At 38.1% G+C, this 20,612-nt stretch overlaps 1 protein-coding gene across 1 annotated transcript; it reads right to left on the bottom strand.

Annotated features, from left to right (window-relative positions):
• LOC106051557 (uncharacterized) lies at positions 1-20,330 on the bottom strand. Its single transcript, XM_056039227.1, has 10 exons — positions 20,007-20,330; positions 14,918-15,100; positions 13,797-13,938; positions 8,641-8,783; positions 3,947-4,097; positions 3,380-3,514; positions 2,724-2,849; positions 2,169-2,305; positions 1,909-2,068; positions 1-959 (listed from the first exon to the last, which is right to left on the bottom strand). Exons 1-10 carry the CDS (start codon positions 20,017-20,019, stop codon positions 389-391), a joined length of 1,761 nt encoding a protein of 586 aa, XP_055895202.1. The 5' UTR covers positions 20,020-20,330; the 3' UTR covers positions 1-388.
• Between the last annotated feature and the right edge of the window lie 282 nt (positions 20,331-20,612).

The following is a 20,612-nucleotide window of genomic DNA, read 5'->3' as shown; positions in this document are numbered from 1 at the left end:
TTTTGCGTATTTATTAAGATCTAAAAATCTTTACAAATTTACAAACTAAATAATAATAATAAGGCTTGTCTTCGAGTCCAAAGATTAGTGAGGAGTGCAGTATTTTCCGTGGCTGCGCAGCCCCAGCTGCGACCTACATATTTTGCCACATCCAGGGCAAGCACAAACTAAATAGTTAAATTCATTACATGTTTTCTAAATTAGACTTCGAAAGTGACATTGAAATATTGATAATTGAACCAATGTATGTCTCTTCTCCCCGGAATCAGGTTAAAAATAAGTACGGCTCTGATCAAACCATTGTTTCAAGCATAGACATAAATAAATATGTCTATGGTTTCAAGTCTTAAAATAAATATAAAATAAAGTTTACAGGTTGGAAAACAAATTAAGTAATACAAGAAAGCCAAAATACAGAAAGGAATATAAAAACGGCAATATTTATCTGGCCACTGCTGGCTTCGTTACTGTTATGCTGTTGTTTTATGGTTGTCGTGGAAACGTTTTGCTGATGACTGTTTGGCGTTGGGTCTGTCCTTAAACGAGAACTGTTGTTAGATGGACTTAGCTGCGCGCTATTCGGGTGCACGTTCCCTGTGATCTCGGATTTAGGATTGTTGTTAGTTGTTGTAGTCGAAGTTGTTGAACGCCGAGGCACAACTTGAGTGGTTTCACCAGATCTGAGGTGGTTTGGTGTGGACGATGAAATAGGGTTACTGTTACCCCTTGATCGATCCACACCATTTACTTGGTTACCGTTCGGATTGTAAGGTGGGCGGACAAGTGTAAGGTCATTGTCGGATTTGTTTAAGAGATCTTGAGGCGAGGACTCGGGGACTAGAAGTTGTCTGCAAATGTCAGGGAGGATTCCCATTTCGCTGACAGCCATGATGGTAGCGACCTCTGACCCACACGGTTGCATGGCGTGATTGAGACAAGCAGCACGTGCCATTGAGGTTCTGTTGAGTTGAAAAGAAAATGAGAAAAGCGTTTGACAAATTCTGTTTTCTAGATGTAGTTTGTCTACTATTGGAGGGACTTAACAGCAAATTTCTATGCATCCAACCTTACGTATCTAGTTAAAGGTTACTACTTCTGATGAATCTACTTACCGTCATTAATCTGAGATTAATAGAGATCTGGTCAACAAGTAAAATTTCACGTTCGAAGAAACAAGAAAAAGTTGTATCCAGGAATTTCATATAACTCTAGTTCAAATTGTGATTTCTGCATAAACACACAAACATGCTCTCTGTCTCTCTCTGTCTCTCTCTCTCTACCACACACACACACAAGAACAAGGACCTTCAGTTTTCAACCTCCCCACTGTTTTCCTTAGTGGAGAGCTCTGATAGCCAGTCTTATATCTGAGATGACAATCACAGCAGTTTTTCAGAGTTTCTATTTGACATATTCTTTTAAGAACATAAAGATGAACTATAAATGCTCTAATATGTGTAGCTTGTCGTGCTTCTTTCCCTTCATGATACCAAAAATCACATTTCGAGGTAATATAGGCCTTAATGTATCACTTTTTATTTTTGAACCTTCCCCATGCTCCTTATTGTGAGTAGTAGCTCAAGACAGTGATATTACCTGCATGCCATTGTGTGTAGCTCAAGACAGTGATATTACCTGCATGCCATTGTGTGTAGCTCAAGACAGTGATATTACCTGCATGCCATTGTGTGTAGCTCAAGACAGTGATATTACCTGCATGCCATTGTGTGTAGCTCAAGACAGTGATATTACCTGCATGCCATTGTGTGTAGCTCAAGACAGTGATATTACCTGCATGCCATCGTTTGTAGCTCCAGACAGTGATATTACCTGCATGCCATCGTTTGTAGCTCCAGACAGTGATATTACCTGCATGCCATCGTTTGTAGCTCCAGACAGTGATATTACCTGCATGCCATTGTTTGTAGCTCCAGACCATCTAGATTGGCATTTCCAAACCATTCGTCTCTAATTGCCTCCAGCTCTCGACCGAAACCAATCTCACAAGAGGCAAGGTTGGGGTGAGCTTGAGTGAAACAGTTCTCGCTTATTTTACTGATCACGTTGGCTAGAAAGAACAAACAAATGGAAAGGTGGGAAGAGAAGGTCAATAAATCAGTCTAGTCAAAATGCAACAAAAGAATATCTATGCTTATACATAGACCTACTTTCGATTTGATCACAATATGTCTTCTGTGAGGCCATTGCATTGTCGTAATCAAATGTTAAAGATAACCAGAAGTCACGGAAGTTCGTGATGTTACCAAGTTCACGGCCATAACATCCATATCTCACAGGATACGTTCTAGATTCACGTGAAATGGAATTTAATAAACAAAAGAAAAAAAATATATCTAGGAAGAAATTCGTAAACTATATTTATAATTTTAACTTAGTGTTATGGACTATTATGGAGAGTATGCTGGTGTTTCTGATGTGACCATGAGCAAAATTGAGCGGATGGTTTGGTTGTGAAAGCTGAATAGGTTCTGATGAAACCTCGAGCTATTCTCTCGTAGTTCAAGTCAATAAATAGGACGTGAAAGTTAAAAGGGGAGAACAAGAGAGAATCTTGTGACAGAAAGAGGTGTGTTCTTTCAAAGCGTATATTAACTCACTCTGTCAGTTTTGTAAAAAGTTTGTACATGTTATTTCTCCCCACCCTATCTCGAATTGGCTAGTATATGCTTACTGTATATATTTACACGGTCTAACTAACTTACTTGCAATCAGTCCTGAGTCCCAGAATTAGGAAATCGCGAAGTGAAGCTGGCTCATGCTGATTGGAAGGCATTCTCTCCGCTGCTTCCTTCGCGCACTTATCTACCACTGTTTCCGGCAGAATCGTTCTGTCAATACAAAAAACATTTCATGAAGAATTATTTTCTTTTTTTTTTTTTAAACAGGCAGCTGGAGCTAGAAGTCAGATTTATTCTGTGATATTTAGTGTTTACAGGCAACTGGAGCTAGAAGTCAGATTTATTCTGGGATATTTAGTGTTTACAGGCAGCTGGAGCTAGAAGTCAGATTTATTCTGTGATATTTAGTGTTTACAGGCAGCTGGAGCTAGAAGTCAGATTTATTCTGTGATATTTAGTGTTTACAGGCAGCTGGAGCTAGAAGTCAGATTTATTCTGTGATATTTAGTGTTTACAGGCAGCTGGAGCTAGAAGTCAGATTTATTCTGTGATATTTAGTGTTTACAGGCAGCTGGAGCTAGAAGTCAGATTTATTCTGTGATATTTAGTGTTTACAGGCAGCTGGAGCTAGAAGTCAGATTTATTCTGTGATATTTAGTGAGACTACGTATGCACAATAGGAAGTCATAATTTTAACGAACAAGTAAGTTTTTAGCGATATACATATTTTATTTCCATACCCACTGCTCTGTCCGAATTTAGCAATGCATGTATCGTTATAGACCAGCGAATAGTAGCTGACTAGGACTGTCTGGACATCTTCTTCACAAGCAGTCAAGGAGTCACGGAGACAAAGTGTCGTCTGAAGTAAAACACTGAAAAATTTACATACTTTGTTATTTATCAACGCGCTAAATATAGATATAATCAAATGTAAGTGAAAAAAAATAAAGATATTGTTAGAAGGTATGTCACATATCCCCTGGTGTCCCTGCTGATATAGGGTCTATTTTTATATAAAGTTCCAGACAGCTAATTCAACTTATCCTTTAAGGCGACTTAATCATCTTGATACAGAATTTGAATAAAGCAATAAATAGGCCTCCTCTTTTTAAACAAATTAAACTCGATTTATATGTAAATAAATATTTACATATATATAATAGTTGTTTAAATGTTTATAGAGAACTTGTTAAATATTTCACTTAAGAATATTTCTTTTCTTATTCGTTACATCAATCTTTGAATGTAGATCTAAGCCTTGTTTTTAAAACAGGAAACTATTAGCTACAAACTTAAGAACTTACTCGCACGCCACATCTCGGAGAAGTTCCAGAGGCATCTTTTTATCCGTGTGTAGCCCAAAGATGTGTGCCAGGCCACTGCTGAAAGAGCCCAAGCAAGAGCTTGCATGGGATTGATTGGACGTTAAGGCACAGCCAAACTTGTCTTTCTTCTCTGCAGTTGTTGTGCAGTGGGTGAAAATAAAAAAAAGATTTCGTAAGAAGAAAAATGTAGGCAAGATGGAATTCAAGTGTTTCTTAATAATAATAATATGATGGATGTAGCAGAGTTGCCATATAAGACCTATGGGGCAGATGATATAAAGGTCATGTTTCTATGGTTGAGGGTTGACGAGGGTGTCATGTGGCCAGTGCAACGATCATCCGCCTTTACTTTCCACAGCCCCAAGTTAGGTATCCATTAGCGTCGTCTGGGCTCGGGAGTGGGGTGGTCTAAAAATCACGTGCGTTTGAGGAGACAATTGTTGCCAGATTGTCCCCATTCTTTTTTTCCCTGTATATTCATAAAACCATTAATAGTTTTAGAGGAATGGGGGGGGGGAGAGTTAGGTTAAGAAAATATTTATGTGTGGTACAGAAAAAAAAAGGAAAGGGGAGGGGCGATAATAACAAATAAGGTCTTTGGGGATTGTCACGGATGAATGTGTGTATGTATGTATAATCTATTTTTACATTCTGCGCGAATGACCGGAAGTGTGTTTTGTTGTCAGAGGTTGATCAGAGAGAGACTATCTAAAGTGGAGATTGGTTGCAAGAACATTTCCTTTCTAGGATATGTAATTGGAGGACACTCACTAAAACCACAACCTGAACTACGACAACGGATTATGAATCTTTGTCAACCAAAAACCAAGAGACAGGTCCGTAGTTTATTGGGACTCTGCAACTTCTATCGAACGTTTATAGCAGATTTTGCAGAGATGACTGAGCCACTCACAAACCTGACCAGAAAGGGAGCACCCAACGTGATCAGATGGTTACATGACTGTGAAGTATCGCTGCAAAAGATAAAGAAGGCATTTGCAGAGGAGCCGATACTGCGCCTACCCGACTGTCAGAAGGAATTCATACTAGCTACAGATGCGTCTGCTGTTGCTATCGGGGGATGCCTAGCATAGGAATCACAGGGCATTCTACATCCCGTTATGTACGTCAGTAGAAAGTTGTCTTCAGCAGAACAACGATACAGCACCGTAGAAAGAAAGTGCTTAGCAGTTGTTTGGGCAGTAACCAAGTTGGCCAGGTACCTGTTAGGCAGAACATTCGTACTCCGCACAGATCACGCACCCTTACGCTGTTTAAACACACGTAAGTCGGTGAATTCCAGGGTAACTCGCTGGGCCCTGACGATTTAGGACTTTCAGTTCGAAGTGCAGCATATTCCAGGTAAAGCGGACATTCTGTCACGCTTATCATAGATATAAGCCTACGTGGCTTCTTACAAGCATGTGTTGCTTCATCAAAGACTGTATGTCTTCAACTAAGACTGTGTGTCTTCAACTAAGACTGTGTGTCTTCAACTAAGACTGTGTGTCTTCAAGAAAGACTGTGTGTCTTCAACAGTTTCGACTTTGTTGCAATTAAGACTGTATGTCTATTACTTAGTCTGTGTGACTACATTGAAGTCTGTGTGACTACATCAAGATCTTTGTGACTATGTTTAAGTCTGTATGGCTACATAAACGCCTGTGTGGCATACCCAGAGCCTTTGTGGCCTATCGAATTAACATTTTTGATTTATTGTGTTTTAATGTTTTATACTTGTTTTATAATCGTGTTTTTTTTATGTATCTTTTTAGCGGCCCCCGAAAGGGGAAAAGACGCTATTAGTTTTGTGCGAAATGTCTGTCCGTCCGTCCCGTTTAGATCTCGTAAACTAGAAGAGATATTGAAAATCCGACTTCACAATATTTTAGACCATTCAAAGTTCTGATGCAACGGCTACTTTTTTTTTCCTGAAAGCGAAAATTCTAATTTTTAAAATCAATTATGCAAGCAGTTTTTTATAAGAAAAAGCTAATTAGTATGCATTATATGTTAGACCTAATTTAAGACGAATAGTAATCTTATAAATATCATTTTCGTCAACATTTTTTCTATATAGCGGATTTTTTTTTTTTTTTTTTTTTTTGAGGATTCGAATATGAGATTGAGCCTTTTCAAAACAATTTACTTATTTAGTTCGAACCGAGGGTCTCGGGTTCGAATCCTGGTGAAGACTGGGATTTTCAACTTCTGAGTCTACCCAGCTCTAATGGGTACCTGACATTAGTTGGGGAAAAGCAAAGGCGGTTGGTCGTTGTGCTGGCTACATGACACCCTCGTTAACCGTAGGCCACAAAAACAGATGAACTTTACATCATCTGCCCTATAGACCACAAACTAGTTAGGCCAGGTTCACATCTAACTTAACATTCACTTTCACGTATCCTTTGATCTGCGGGACGGTTGGGGAACTACACAAGATCTGTTAACCTTCTTTCTCCATTCTTATCTCTCATTTGTCTTTGATATAATTTCATTCGGATGTTCTTTCTGAAAATATTGAAGCCTACCTGGGTGGACCACTGGTCGTGCGGTTTGCGCGCTGGACTGTCGTTTGGATTTATCGACGATCGAAGATTCAAACCCTGCCTGCTCCCATCCCCCGTCGTCCTGCGGGAGGTTTGGACTAGGAAGTAAACTATCTTCAACTCTGAAGGATTATCCGAATTATGTAAAACATTTTACTTCGGGGGCCGATTTTGAGTTTGTGTTTCCACACAAACTGTCTTTTGTAACCTTGTTAAAAATTGATTATAATTTTAGGAGGGGCGAGATGTCACGGATGAATGTGTGTATATATATGTATAATCTATTTTTACATTCTGCGCGAATGACCGGAAGTGTGTTTTGTTGTCAGAGGTTGATCAGAGAGAGTCCAGCGTGTGTGATATGCAGTAAAGCTGATTAAAGTTTATGTTTTTGATCTAGTGGTTTAATTGTTTTATTTCGTTAACTAGAACTGAACCAGGGACACCTAGACGTATCGAGACTTAAGGTAGTTTCTATCGAATTATAAGTAGATAGAGTTATATAATAGGAAAGCTGTGACAGGGATAATCTTGATGGTCACGAATCAACATTTCGATATAGCTTATTCAATAATTATTCAATTTTCATAAAGCTCAATTTGTTTCTTTTTTTCTTTCAGACAAAATTTAAAAAAAGCACTGTCATTTTATAAATAGTGACTATCTTTGTTTTAAGATAAGTCAGAGATCTTAACTGACTTTCTATTGTGGTTGATAAATAACGAACTGTAAATAACATACTGCAGCTTAGCCACGGATATTACAACCATTCTATAATATTGTTCTGCCTATTGTGCAGTACAAAATTGTAAGCGCAATCAACGTTGTGTCAAAAATAAAGTAAGCAGCGAGAAATACATACATCAGAAAGTCAACAGAAGATCTTGAAGGAAGTAACTCATTAGAAAATTACTTTTAGAGAGTAAAACAAGAAGCTGCTGAAGTAGCTGGATCTTGGGCTGTCGATACTGCTCACCGCTCCCCCATGGATACCTTGCTGCGCTACAGATATAGAGTTGGGGGTGGACTCACCGCTCCTCCGCCCCCCCCCCCCCCGCATGGATAAAGTACTTAATATGTATTTACGGATGTGAAAAGAGCTTCATTCAGTTGTGTCATTTTTCTTTGTTTCAACAACAATTTGACACCTTCCCCGGGCATGCTACTCTGCCTCATAGTGGCGCCCGGGTGGAAACGATCGTAGGAGGAAACGATTATGCTACAAGGTATCAAAACAAGACTCCCATGGGGGTGCCTAAGGGGGTGCGAGAGCATCCTCATTGCACTGTGCGGAATTGTAAAAAAGCTCCCACAACCTTGTCACAATCAAGGCGCTGTTCCTCAAGGGGCCGTTACATAAATGGCGTGTCCCGCACGGTTAGCCTGGTATAGAAAAGGAAAATGGCGGGGGTCTTAGTGTACGCGGCCTCTTGCCGCGAGTCTGACTCACCCGTCAGACAGAACAGTTACACTGTTCTCTTTCAGGCCAGTGAGAGGGAGCTCTTGTTCACTTTTGCTGGCCTAGAGTTCCAAGAGCCGAAGGGTCAACTCTACCTGACAGTTTCAAGAAGAAGAAGAATTTGACACCTTCGTGAGTTTTCGACATTAAATGGTACAAGAGAGACCATCAAGTCAGCTGCATATTCCGCAGTTCCAATGAGTGCTAGTCATAATTAAAAGCCCCCGTAACATGTTATATAAAAAACTGAGCATCTCTCAATCAGAAAGAAGCTTTTAGCATTATCACTTGAAGGGACCATTTAATGGCCTCTGTAAAAACGAGAATTCAGTCGCTAGTTGATTAGCAATTCGTTTAGCTGTATCTTATCTGTCAGGGACAGGATGTGAAAATCAAAACTTAATCATTTGATAAACGAAGAAATAGTATCCCAAATCAAGCGAGTGAAAGTCAGCAGACATTGGTTGAATTCTTACCAGATTCTACATCGGTGTGAAACCCATTTGTTTCCGTCAGCAGCAAGACAATGACAGTGATACAGATACACTTCCACCTACTCACACATGTATGTACGTAAACAAAGCTTCAAATGATTCCTATCCGTACTGAAGAAATAATTCTGATGGGTATAATGAAACTAGACACAGCCTACGCCCTGTTCTTACCTTGATACCGACTGCATAGCTCAACGCTCTTTCGTCTAAGTCGCTGCTGGTTAAACGTCAAGTTAACAAAGAAGTCAAATGCATTGTTGAGTCTACTTGAACCAAAGTCTCGGGACAGACAACCAACAATGGTTTCATTCTGTCTGTACAAATATAAACATCCATTTTTTTTCATGACATGCTTTCATATATTAAATACCATTTTAATTTTTTAAATGATCAATTTGGAGTTCATCATAATATGTTATATAGAGGAGGTTATGAAATGAATGAATAATTAGTAGGTCTACATAATATGACAAATAATTAAGCTTGTCTTCGAGTCCGACGATTAATGAGGACTGCAGTATTTTCCGTGGCTACGCAGCCCCAGCTGTGACATAGCCTACATATTTTATCACATCTAGCGCAGACAAATAGAAAGGTTATGTAAACTATAATACCTTTATTAAAGTTTTTAGTTAACGGTAAGATTATCTTCATTACCTAACATATCAAAGGAAGAAAGCAGTTGGAAAACCAGAAACACTTTTTTCAGTTCCTTCTAATAGGGCACACTTTCGCCAGAGTCAAAATGGAAAAGTTGAACATTTGAATCTTTTATTCTTGACAATTTTTCATTATCATATCGAACTGAAATTTCGCCCCCAAACTGCTGCATGACATTTGAGTCAACTTTCTGAACGATCACTTCATCAATTATGGGACTAAAAATGAAAAGGTAGCGCCTATTACCGTTGATTAAAGTAACGGAAACTCAGGGGAACTAAAACAATTATATTGTATGTTTCTTGTAACTTGAGTTCCAGTAATATCCCTTTTGCATATCCCCCCTCCCCCCACATGCTAAAACAACACATGAAAAATAAAATATAAAGGTTTAGTTTACTATATTATTTGAACTATTTAATCACTAATCACTCAGTACCGGCACCTATTCACTCTGTACCGGCACCTTATCACTCAGTACCGGCACCTAATTTTTTTTTCAAAAAAAAGCACAATAGCTTAATACCAGTGTTTTCGTATTTCTGGTTTCTAATTCTATGCTGCTGAATTTTTTAAAATTTATCATGAAAATTTCTACAGAACACTGAAAGTATTTAAACAGAACACTGAAAGTATTTAAACAGAACACTGAAAGTATTTAAACAGAACACTGAAAGTATTTAAACAGAACACTGAAAGTATTTAAACAGAACACTGAAAGTATTTAAACAGAACACTGAAAGTATTTAAACAGAACACTGAAAGTATTTAAACAGAACATTGAAAGTATTTAAACAGAACACTGAAAGTATTTAAACAGAACATTGAAAGCTAAAATTGAAATGAGTAGTTTAAAAAAAATGGAGGTGGGGCTGATTTCATAAATTCGATGTTATCAATAGCTGTTTAAAGAGTGTTTTTCTAAACAGAATGAATCAAGTCTTATCGTTGAGAAATAGATATAGATTTATATTTGGGCCTGAAAAAGAAAAAGTTCGCTTTGTCGAGAATATACGTTCGACACAATCTAGTTGACCACTACGACCTCCGGCGATTGTAGGGAGTAGGCGGAGTCGAAGAAGCCTTCAGTTTCAAGGCAGCATTGTGGAGGGGATGGGACTTTGGAAAAACAAAAAATAAAGTCAGTTATTTGACAGCATTTGTTTAAGCGTTTATCTCATTCTGGGATGTTAGAGGGGCAAAATTCGAACGGGGGGGGGGGGACTCATCTGTCTCTTTTTGTGCTTCTAAACACCCAAGTCAACATACTACGCCCAGCGTGAAAGGACAACTCGGAAAACACACTAACAGAGAGAGAGAGAGAGAGAGGGGTTGACAGGAAAGGAAAGAGATAGCAAGATGGCTTTAAAATGCAAACATGGAGGCTTCGAGATGGACGCATGTGTGCACGGGCAGGCGGTAAAAAGGATGAGAGAAGGGGTGTGTGCGAGGTTGTTCAGAAACACCCCCATCCCGCTTTCCTGGACAGCTGCAAAGTGAACAAGGCAACCGACTGGCAGAAAAAAACAAAATATTGCCAATGGAAAGCCAACATGGAGAGCAGATGGGGTCCAAGCAAACAGAAGATTTTGAAAAGTGTGAAAATTGAATAGAAAGTTATTGTACATCTGGTCCGTCAAGCAAACCAAAGCCAGCTATATATTGTAAGTGTTGTGCATTAAATTCATAATGGATTTCTTTCAACAATGTCTTAATGGCACAATGGGATTGCATCAGTATATTTATTTACTTGACCCTGACTCCAGCAGAGATACTTATTGAAGGGAAGGAAGAAAAAGAACAGACATTCTCTTTACAAAATAAAACACTTTTAATCCTTAATCATAAAAAATATTGAACACAAACTATAAACACCATCTATATATGTAATTCTCTTCGTCGCTCAAGAGTTTGGACGAGAAGAAGAAGTAAAGGAAAGATAACTCTCTTATTTCTGCGAATAGTCACCCCACGAAAAAACAAGAGGGGGGGGGGGGAGAACAAGTATTCACAAAATAGCAATAGCGTTGTGACCAAGAAAGATCACTCTTTTTTTTATTTCTACCTCACGTAAAAAAGAGGGGGGGGGGGAGAACATGTATTTTTTCACCCGTCACCTGGTCGTGCGGTTTGCGCGCTGGACTGTCGTTTGGATTTATCGATAGTCCCGGGTTCAAACCCTGCCCGCTCCCATACCCCTTCGTCCTGCGGGAGGTTTGGACAAGGAAGTAAAATATCTTTAACTCTGAAGGAACATCCGAAACTTGTAAAACATTTTACAAACACTAAATAGCGGCGCCGGACTTACTATGTATATTCACCCGTCACTAAATAGCGGCGCCGGACTTACTATGTATATTCACCCGTCACTAAATAGCGGCGCCGGACTTACTGTGTATATTCACCCGTCACTAAATAGCGGCGCCGGACTTACTATGTATATTTACCCGTCACTAAATAGCGGCGCCGGACTTAACTTACTATGTATATTCACCCGTCACTAAATAGCAGAGTCGGACTTAATCATTATGAGGCGCTATGCCAAACAGATTTCGCGGGGCTAAGTTTGGGTAAGGAAGCGGATAATAAGTGAAATTTAAGAGTTTGTATTCCTTCTTACATAATTACTTTACGAGCCTTGCGTGTAGCAAAGTCATACAGTATATCATAATAATTCTGTTTCCTACACATATTACGCTCAATAGCAAGAATTACCAAATGTTTCAATCTATCTTTGAGAATTGTTGACCTCAAGTAATTCTTCATTAGTTTGAGGCGCGAGAAGCTTCTTTCACCAGATTACACAATTACGGCTAAAGCATAAGGCCATTTTTTACTTATCACGCGTAGGATTGGCGTTTTCCATATTGAATGACACCCCAAAATGACAATTTTTGTCTATATATTTGTGTATTTTTTAAGGACTTTTTCGTATATTTTGCAATTTCGGGAGATTTCCAGGAGCTCCTGGTAAATCGACAGGAAGGCGCGGGAAATCTGTTTTAAGTTATAAAATGGTTTAATTTAATAATTTATACACCTTAAATTAGCACTGGTCCTATGAGAGTGCGGGTCCTATGAAAGTGCGGGACCCACTGCGGTCGCATAGGTTGCAGTGGCCTAAGGCCGGCCTGTAAAATAGCGGCGTATGCTACGCCGCCGGTCGACTAGTCTAATTAATTTCAATAGTATAATTTACAAAAGTAGACATAGGCTACATTTTTTTTTATTATGTTCAATTCCTGATCTTGCTTAAGTATGAGAATGAACTCAACATTTATTTTTAGTAGCCTACAAGAGAAAATTTCCCCGTATCTATTTTTAGTAGTAAGCGCACTCAATTAGTTGAAAACATCTGATTTAGCCAAACGATGAGACTTAGACGCCAACATTACCTGACATATACAATTCTTGGTCCTGTCCACTCACTGATCATCACTAATTCTCCCTCTTGCCATAGACTGTATTATGCCAAAATTAAACATGTTATTATTTTACTCTAGCATATAATGACTAAGCCATTTTCAAGATCGAAACCGCAGCGTTACATTTACCAAAACAAAACAAAAAAATTCTATTCGCAATTTCGACCGTTTGTCTTTTAAAGCCGACATTTAAATTCCTGAAGTACAAAATTAAAATTCCTTCCGATTTATTTATGGCTTGTCTTCGAGTCTGAAGATTAATTCGGAGTGCAGTCTTTCACGTCGCTACGCAGTCCCAGCTGCGACCTACATATTTTGCCACATCAAGGGCAGATATAACCATTGTCTGCCGGTGGCCGATTTTGATCTTCTTTTAGCCATCTACATAGGTCAGTGGATTTTCTTTTCAATATGTATTGTAAATCCATCTAAAATTAAAAGTCTCAACAAAATTATCACAGTGAATATAAGAAACGATTCAAACTGTGGGTTTTGTTTTTGAGGGGTGTATATTAGGGTTTGTGAAGTTGTTGTATCTCTAGACAAGGTTCCTCTCTAGATAACAGTTTGATCTGAAGTAAAAAAAAAATTGAATGCCCAAATGTTTTGAGTTGGGCATGAGGGTTCTATTGGAGGATGCAAAAAATATACAATGTCATTGTAATGCTGTCTTTTCCGTTGAAAATAATAATAATAATAATTATAATAATTATTATTATTTATAGCTTTTATATAGCGCTACTTTCATGCTTATAGCATTTGTGGACCGGTGGGGGGAGGGGGTATCTAGGAGTTGGTTTTCCGTGCTGCCTTTAGGCGCTCAGTAAACACAATTCTGCCCGAGTCGGGTTTCGAACCTCGAGCCAAGCCAAGCCAAGTTCAAGCGCACTTGGCCTCTCGACCATGCTTCCCACCATAATACTAATAAAGATTCGGGTCAATCTAACCAGATATGTTTTATAGTTAGGCGCTTTTGTAATTCAACGGCAGCTGTTCCATTGAAAATACAAGGACCAAAAATGTTCGGGCAAAACGTGTCATTATAAAAAAAAGGGGGTGGGGCGATATAGTGCAAGCAGATGAGAAGGTTGTAACTGATGGCAGTGTTTTTGCTTGCTCTATAGTTGGGACTGCGGACCAATAAATGTTTGGTCAAAGTCTACAAGTGGCTGACAGACCACGGACTCTACACTGACTCTGTACTTATGTCAACTTCCGGTAGTATTAACTAGTCACACTTACTGGCACCACGACGTCAACAAGTTGACCACCGTTGCCTCCTCACGTGGCCTTGACTGACCCACACACCGTAGCCACACAGAGCCATCCTGTTGGGTTATGTTTCTTTGCCCCTGACCGAAAGGACTCACAGTTGATGTGGCGTCTTAAGAAAGATGAATAATTAAAATATCATGTCGTGTATAACTGTGGCTAACATATAAGTTTACTATTATCCTACATTTATCTTGTTATAAAATTGGTGTATATCAGTGTAGGCTATATCAGTTTAATTATTTTTAAAACAGTTACATTTAAATACCTTCGGAAATTGGCAGAAGTTGTACCTGTTTTTGTCAGCTTAATAAACATGTAATTCAAAACAAATAGTGGGTTTTTCTAAAGAGGCCTTTAATACATAATGAGATTTTTAAAAACATCTAATCTAATCTAATCTAATCTAATCTAAACACCCAAATCTAATCTAATCTAATCTAATCTAATCTAATCTAATCTAATCTAATCTAATCTAATCTAATCTTATCTTATCTTATCTTATCTATCTATCTATCTATCTATCTATCTATCTATCTATCTATCTATCTATCTATCTATCTATCTATCTATCTATCTATCGACAATAAATATAGGCATCTATACATACGAAAACCATGCAAGGCGCAAGACTGCGCCAAACGTCGCGTAAGGGGGCTGTTCTCCCATAAACAAATGTATATTTTACACAGTAATTGCCAGATAAAAAAATATATATAGCCTACTTCTCTATGTTCCTTGTTTCCTTATAATGAGAGTGGTCTACAGATAAAACTTTTTTTTACATTTCCACCCCTCTGTTTGAGGTGCATATAGCACAAGATATAAGGACATATACAATCATTTCTTACTTTCATTTAAAATGGCTCGTTTCTCGACAGCCCCCCCACCGGCTCATTGGGCATTAAGCCAAAATGCTCCTATAACCAGCCAGCCCCTTATCTAACCACTACACGATAACTAAATGTTTCTGTCCAAAAAACATTTCCATGTGCTATTTAAAAAGACACATTTTTTTGTCTCGTTATGAAAAACTGAACCAATCTCGTTCAAATTAACTTCCTGTAACTGCTGTAACCATAGTTACTCACCTGGTCTGAAAGTCTGAGGTGAGCGCGTCGTTGTTGTCGTAGATGTAGTTGTGGAGGACGCCGCTGAGGTTGTGCTGCTGTTGTGCAAGATTGGTGATGGGGATGGTGCTGTTGGTAATCTTGTTGTTGTCTGTGACTGGCCTAGATTTGCACCCAGATACATCCAGGCAATTAATGTGATCACTTGAAAAATACAATTGATGATGTTATCTGCATGTTGTTTTTGTGTAACAAAGATGAGTAGTTACTCCGTTTGGCAGTGGCGTAGCTACCAATGTGCGGGTGGTGCGGGCCGCACAGGGCACCAAGTGGAGAGGGGCACCAAGATTCCCCCAGTGTGTATTAATTTCCTATTTCCGTGAGCTTTTCAGTAAAAACGACTAATTGTATGGACACGAACAAACTTAAACTACTGTATTTTAAACATGAACTAACGATTTATAAACTAGTCATGTCGCTATTTTGTTTCATCTCCTTGACTATTTCTTCCATACAATGTGAACAGTTTGACTCTAATTTACTAGATTTCTTTCGGACACACGGTACATGTTGTCGCCCCTTTTATAGCGCTCATAGGCTGTAAGTACCGCCCTCTCCCTCTTTAAATGTAAAGGGGCCTCGTTTGTTAAGATTTCAGCAGCGTTTGTTGGGCTTGTCCGAAAGGTGCCACAAATGAACCTTAGTGCCTGTGATTGTACTCGGTCGAGTGATTCGAGGGCAGTTTTACTAGCATATACTTGAGCTGTACTCAATGTGTGATCTGACTGCCCCTAAGTACAATGTGCGTAGCATGTAAGTTTTGGCACCCCACTTTGTGCTGGCCAGCTTTCTTAGTAACACTAACTTCTCCGAGGCTTTTCTTTCAACTTCCTGGACGTGCTGGAGCATTGACAGTTTTCTATCCAGGGTCACCCCTAGATATTTTGGCGTGTTTTCACGTTGGAGTCGCAGCCCACTAAGTTCAAGCTCGAATGGAGCCTTAAGAATGTCGATCCATAGGCTGAACAGGGACCAGGTCGTTTTGGCAATGTTTATCTGTATCTGTCATTTGTCGCAATACGAGGAGATGGTTTGGAGGTCTGCTTGTAATGCCGTCTGTATTTGGTCGGCTTTCTTGCCGGTTGATCAGAGGACAAAGTCATCCGCATAAAGCAGTTTCTTTGACCGCAGTGAGGTGCGTTTCTTAAATTTCTTAAGTCTAAAGAAGCATCGAGACAATTTCAAGTCACATCATTGCCAGAGTCCACCGACTATAGGCGAGCTGTTAATGGGTATGAATTAACTGAACAATTAAAAGCAACAAAGCAAGATGAGACGGTTATCATTGAATTCAGAAAAAAAGGATGAGGCCGACATCGTGAAAAGAAGAAAATACTTCAATACCGCAGGTTCTAGAGACTTAAGGACAGCACACAAGCATGTCCTCAAAAATTCATACTGAAGAAGCTGAACCATCAGACAGTGTAAACAATACAGAAAGCAGGATAATAAACTCTAGACTGAACGACATTGGAGATTGGCCTGATGTCATCACAGATAATATTCGCATAAACCTTTTCACTCAAGGATCTGAAACAGTTCAGCGTATGGACAGTCAATTCAGAGAGGCGTATAGACATCAAGAATCAGCAAAAGGAAAGGCTAGAAAGCTTTCAAAGGCTTGGTTTTTCCGGCAAATGTCAAACGGCGAGAAAGTTCTTAGAAAGTGGATGTGTTATTCGCCAAAAAAAAAAAAATTATTATTTTGCTTCCCCTGCATGCTCTTCTCAACAAGATCAAGTACCAAATCTTCATTTAAATCCAAAGATGGATTCAATGAGTGGTGGAGGTTATCCCCGAAAATAGAAAAACGTGAGACCAGCAGAGCTCACATTCAGTCATCGCTTGCTTGGAGGGAACTTGAAGTTTGCCTGAGAGTAGGGAACAATATTGACAACAAGGCCCAAGATTTGATTATACAAGAGACGAAAACCTGGAGAGTTAGTAAAATTACTATCAAAGTACGATCCACTCTTGAGGGAGCATGTGCTTCGAACTAAGCTTTGTTCCATATCGAATATATACATGTCTCCACAAATACAAAATGAATTTATTACAATATTGGGGGATCACGCTAAAAAAACAAATCATACAGCAAGTAAAACAAGCCAAATATTTCTCTATTATTTTTGACAGTACACCTGACATCTCAAAGCTGGATCAAATTTCCCAAATTTTACGGTATGTTGTCATGGAGAATGACAGGGTGCAGGTTCGTGAGTCTTTTGTTGACTTCATCGACACAAAGGCTATGATAATGCTGCGGTCATGAAAGGTCATTAAGGTCATGAAAGAATTAACAATATTTGATTAATGAATAGGCCTACATATTATTTTGAAAAAAAAAGTAAGGTTTTGCAATGTTATTAATTAGTTAGTTGTTTTGTGTTGTTTTTTTTTTTTGGGGGGGGGGGGCATCAAGATGAGGTACCGCACCAGGCATCATATACTCTAGCTACGCCACTGCCGTTTGGGGATTTTTATGATATATGTTAAACAATGTTGGTATTTCGATTTTAGCATTAAAATACAGCAACATAGAATCAAATTAGATATTTATACATTAAAAAAAAAACAAAAGACAAAACAACAACAACAACAACATAGGCCCTATATTGATTGAAATTGCATTAGGCCTAATTATTTTGAATCCATCGTGTAATTAATTTTTAGTAGATCCAGACTAACAATTATAAATTTATGAGATTAGAAATATTTGGAATTTCGCATGCTCACTGAGCTATGGTCCAATCACTTTTGTGGACCAGTTGTGTGTGTGTGTGGGGGGGGGGTGTCTGGGAGAAGGCTTCCGTGCTGCCTTTGCAAATGCCTTTGCAAATTAAAAACAAAAAAAAAGGAGTTGCTCAAGTCTGAATTCGAACTCGAGCCTCCACGATGGAGTCCAACTTGATAGCAACTGAACCAAGTGCTTACTAAAGTAGAAGGTTTTATAGTCTATTGTTAGTTAAAAAGTTTTAGCGAAAGGATTATCGTCCCTTAGCTTAGTAGGCCTTGCTATCTCTATAAAAAAATAATGACAACTAAATGATTAAACTTTTTTTTTTCATTGATTCCTCAATAAAGAATAATTGTTGCTGTCTCTATAAAAAAATAATGACAGCTAAATGATTTAACTGATTTTTTCATTGATTCCTCGATAAAGAATAATTGTTGCTGTCTGTATAAAAAAAAAATAATGACAACTAAATGATTAAACTAATTTTTTCATTGATTCCTCGACAAAGAATAATTGTTGCTGTCTCTATACAAAAAATAAGTTCGCAGAATTTCAATTGAGCCGAGAATGGGAAGTGAGGGAAATAACGTGTTCAAGATTCAGCCCAGACAGACAAACAGACAGACAGACTGAGCTGATATAAGCTTTGTAAAAAGAAGAAAAAGCGATATGGATAAATTTGGAGACAACACAGGGTAACCTAATGATAAATGTATGGAAAAAGAGGAAGATTGGGAGATAATTTTAACATAAATAGCCAAACTAAACATCGTTAAGGATGACATCTATTTAGTTCATGATACAAACTTAGATATGATATTACAGCGTTAAGAACAATATTTAAAAAATCGCAAAATTTTTAAAATTTGTAGATTTTCAACACTTTCAATATTATGTACACCGAACACACACGCCCATCAAAAAGATATATAAAGAGAGTAATCCTCCCTAGATGGAATATCTGGTTAAATAAGACTAGACTAAGGGAATATTAGGCTGACCAAAATGAGTAAACTTGTTATAAAGATTTGTGGAGCGAATAATGTACCAGGTTTTGACCTAAAAACTTTACAATAAGTTCTTCGACAAAAGACAACAGATTCTCACTTTATATTTTTTTCATTCTTCTTTCTCTCTCTCTCTCTCTCTTTTTGTTTTCCACTTTTCCCCGTCTTTCAGTTTGAATGATTTTGTCAATCTTCCCATCTTTCTCAAATATAATGGATCTTTGGCAAGATGAAATATTTTGAGAATTTTTTTGTTTTCTGAAATCATGATTTCAATATTACTTATGAGCTTTAAATTTTGGTTTAATCTCTGATTGTAGCAGCATAGACATCAATTAGGAGGTTAATGAAACGTTACTGAAATAAGAGTAAATTCACTTTGTTGTTGTTTATGTATGAAAGAAAATCTTAGTGGGTCGCACAAATAGGCCTAATTAAAAAATGATCTGTGAATCTGAGAACCTAAAACACAACTGTATCTTCCAAACGCAGACGGCGAAAAGAAAATCTAAATCGACCGCCTGCGGACAATGGTTATGCTTGCCCTGGATGTGGCAAAATATGTAGGCCACAGCTGGGACTACGCAGCCACGGGAAATACTGCATTCCTCACTAATCTTCGGACTCGAAGACTAGCCTTATTATTATTATTATATGGCATAGAAGGGATAATTAAAAGTTATATCTATTCTATAGTATAGTATGGAATAATGAAACCAATAAATTTCTGATTTTTACACAACACTCGAAATTGTAAATAGGAGGTTAAACCTGCAAAAGAAACTAACACAATTTTATTTTAATATTTGTAACACTTTTCTGTTTTTTTTTTGTGTGTGTGTTTCTTAGAACATCGTTTGGAACAAAGAAAACACTAGCAAACACACTTCAACAAACACAAACCGACTCTCTGTTATCTCCCCTGTTTTATAGGACAAATGTAAATTACCGTCTGTCCAGGTTTTTGTCATTTGTTAACTAATCAAAAATTAAACAAAGGTCTACGACTCTATATAGTTGGAAATGTAAAAACCTTTGTAGTCGCGTAGTTAATACCGGTACTTTCAATTGTTGGCTTCATTATGTGGAACGTTTATTATTATTTGTACATTGTATTTATAGTTTAATTCAAAGTAAGCCTGAAGTAAGATATTTGTTTATAGGCCTATGTTAAGTATAATGTAAGCATATTATCAGTTACTAATAATCTATTCTAGAAGAATGTTCACGGACAGTGTAACTATATCTAAAATGTTTCAAAGCAATATAGGCGCACAAATAAATGTTGACATAAAAAACAACTTACCCATTCCATACATTCTTGATATTCCTCTTCAGGAACTCCCCCTTAGCCGACCGACAAACACGACTAACGAACTAAGTGATAGTTGTCACCAAAACTAAACCATTTTAATTGTGAAAAAAAACAACATCAAAATCGAAAAAAAAAAGGTATTGATACCGGTATCATAAAAGATTATTAAACATATATTCCTCCTAAATCGAAATTCTATTATAATCAACCTTTTCTCTCAAATACTGTCCAAATCAGTCGGACAGTTCGCCACGAAAAAAGCTTTCGGTGTTGGTGGGTTGCGACATTCCCGCCTTCTCTCCCCCCCCCCCCCCATTTTGTTCGCTCTTTGTGTTTTTCGTCCTTCATTTTCAAATTATATTTGCTTAAAGTCCTTCAAGCCAAGTCATTGTGCTACTGGGGTCAAATGTCAAAGGTCACTGTTAATAAGGAAAAACTAAACGTTTGGAATAATTCAAACTGAGTGACGCTTGTGTCAGACATTGCAATGGAAGAAGGTCTATTAAAATGACTCTCCTCCTCCCCCCCCAGGACGTACAGGGTATAACTTTACACGAAGCAATCCTAGCAGGTTGCATTTGATTGTGACCTCTTTTT

This window comes from Biomphalaria glabrata, chromosome 8, assembly GCF_947242115.1.
Source record: "Biomphalaria glabrata chromosome 8, xgBioGlab47.1, whole genome shotgun sequence".
NCBI lineage: Eukaryota > Metazoa > Mollusca > Gastropoda > Planorbidae > Biomphalaria > Biomphalaria glabrata.
Note: the sequence above shows the minus strand (reverse complement) of the source record. Positions and strands in the feature narration are given on the sequence as shown.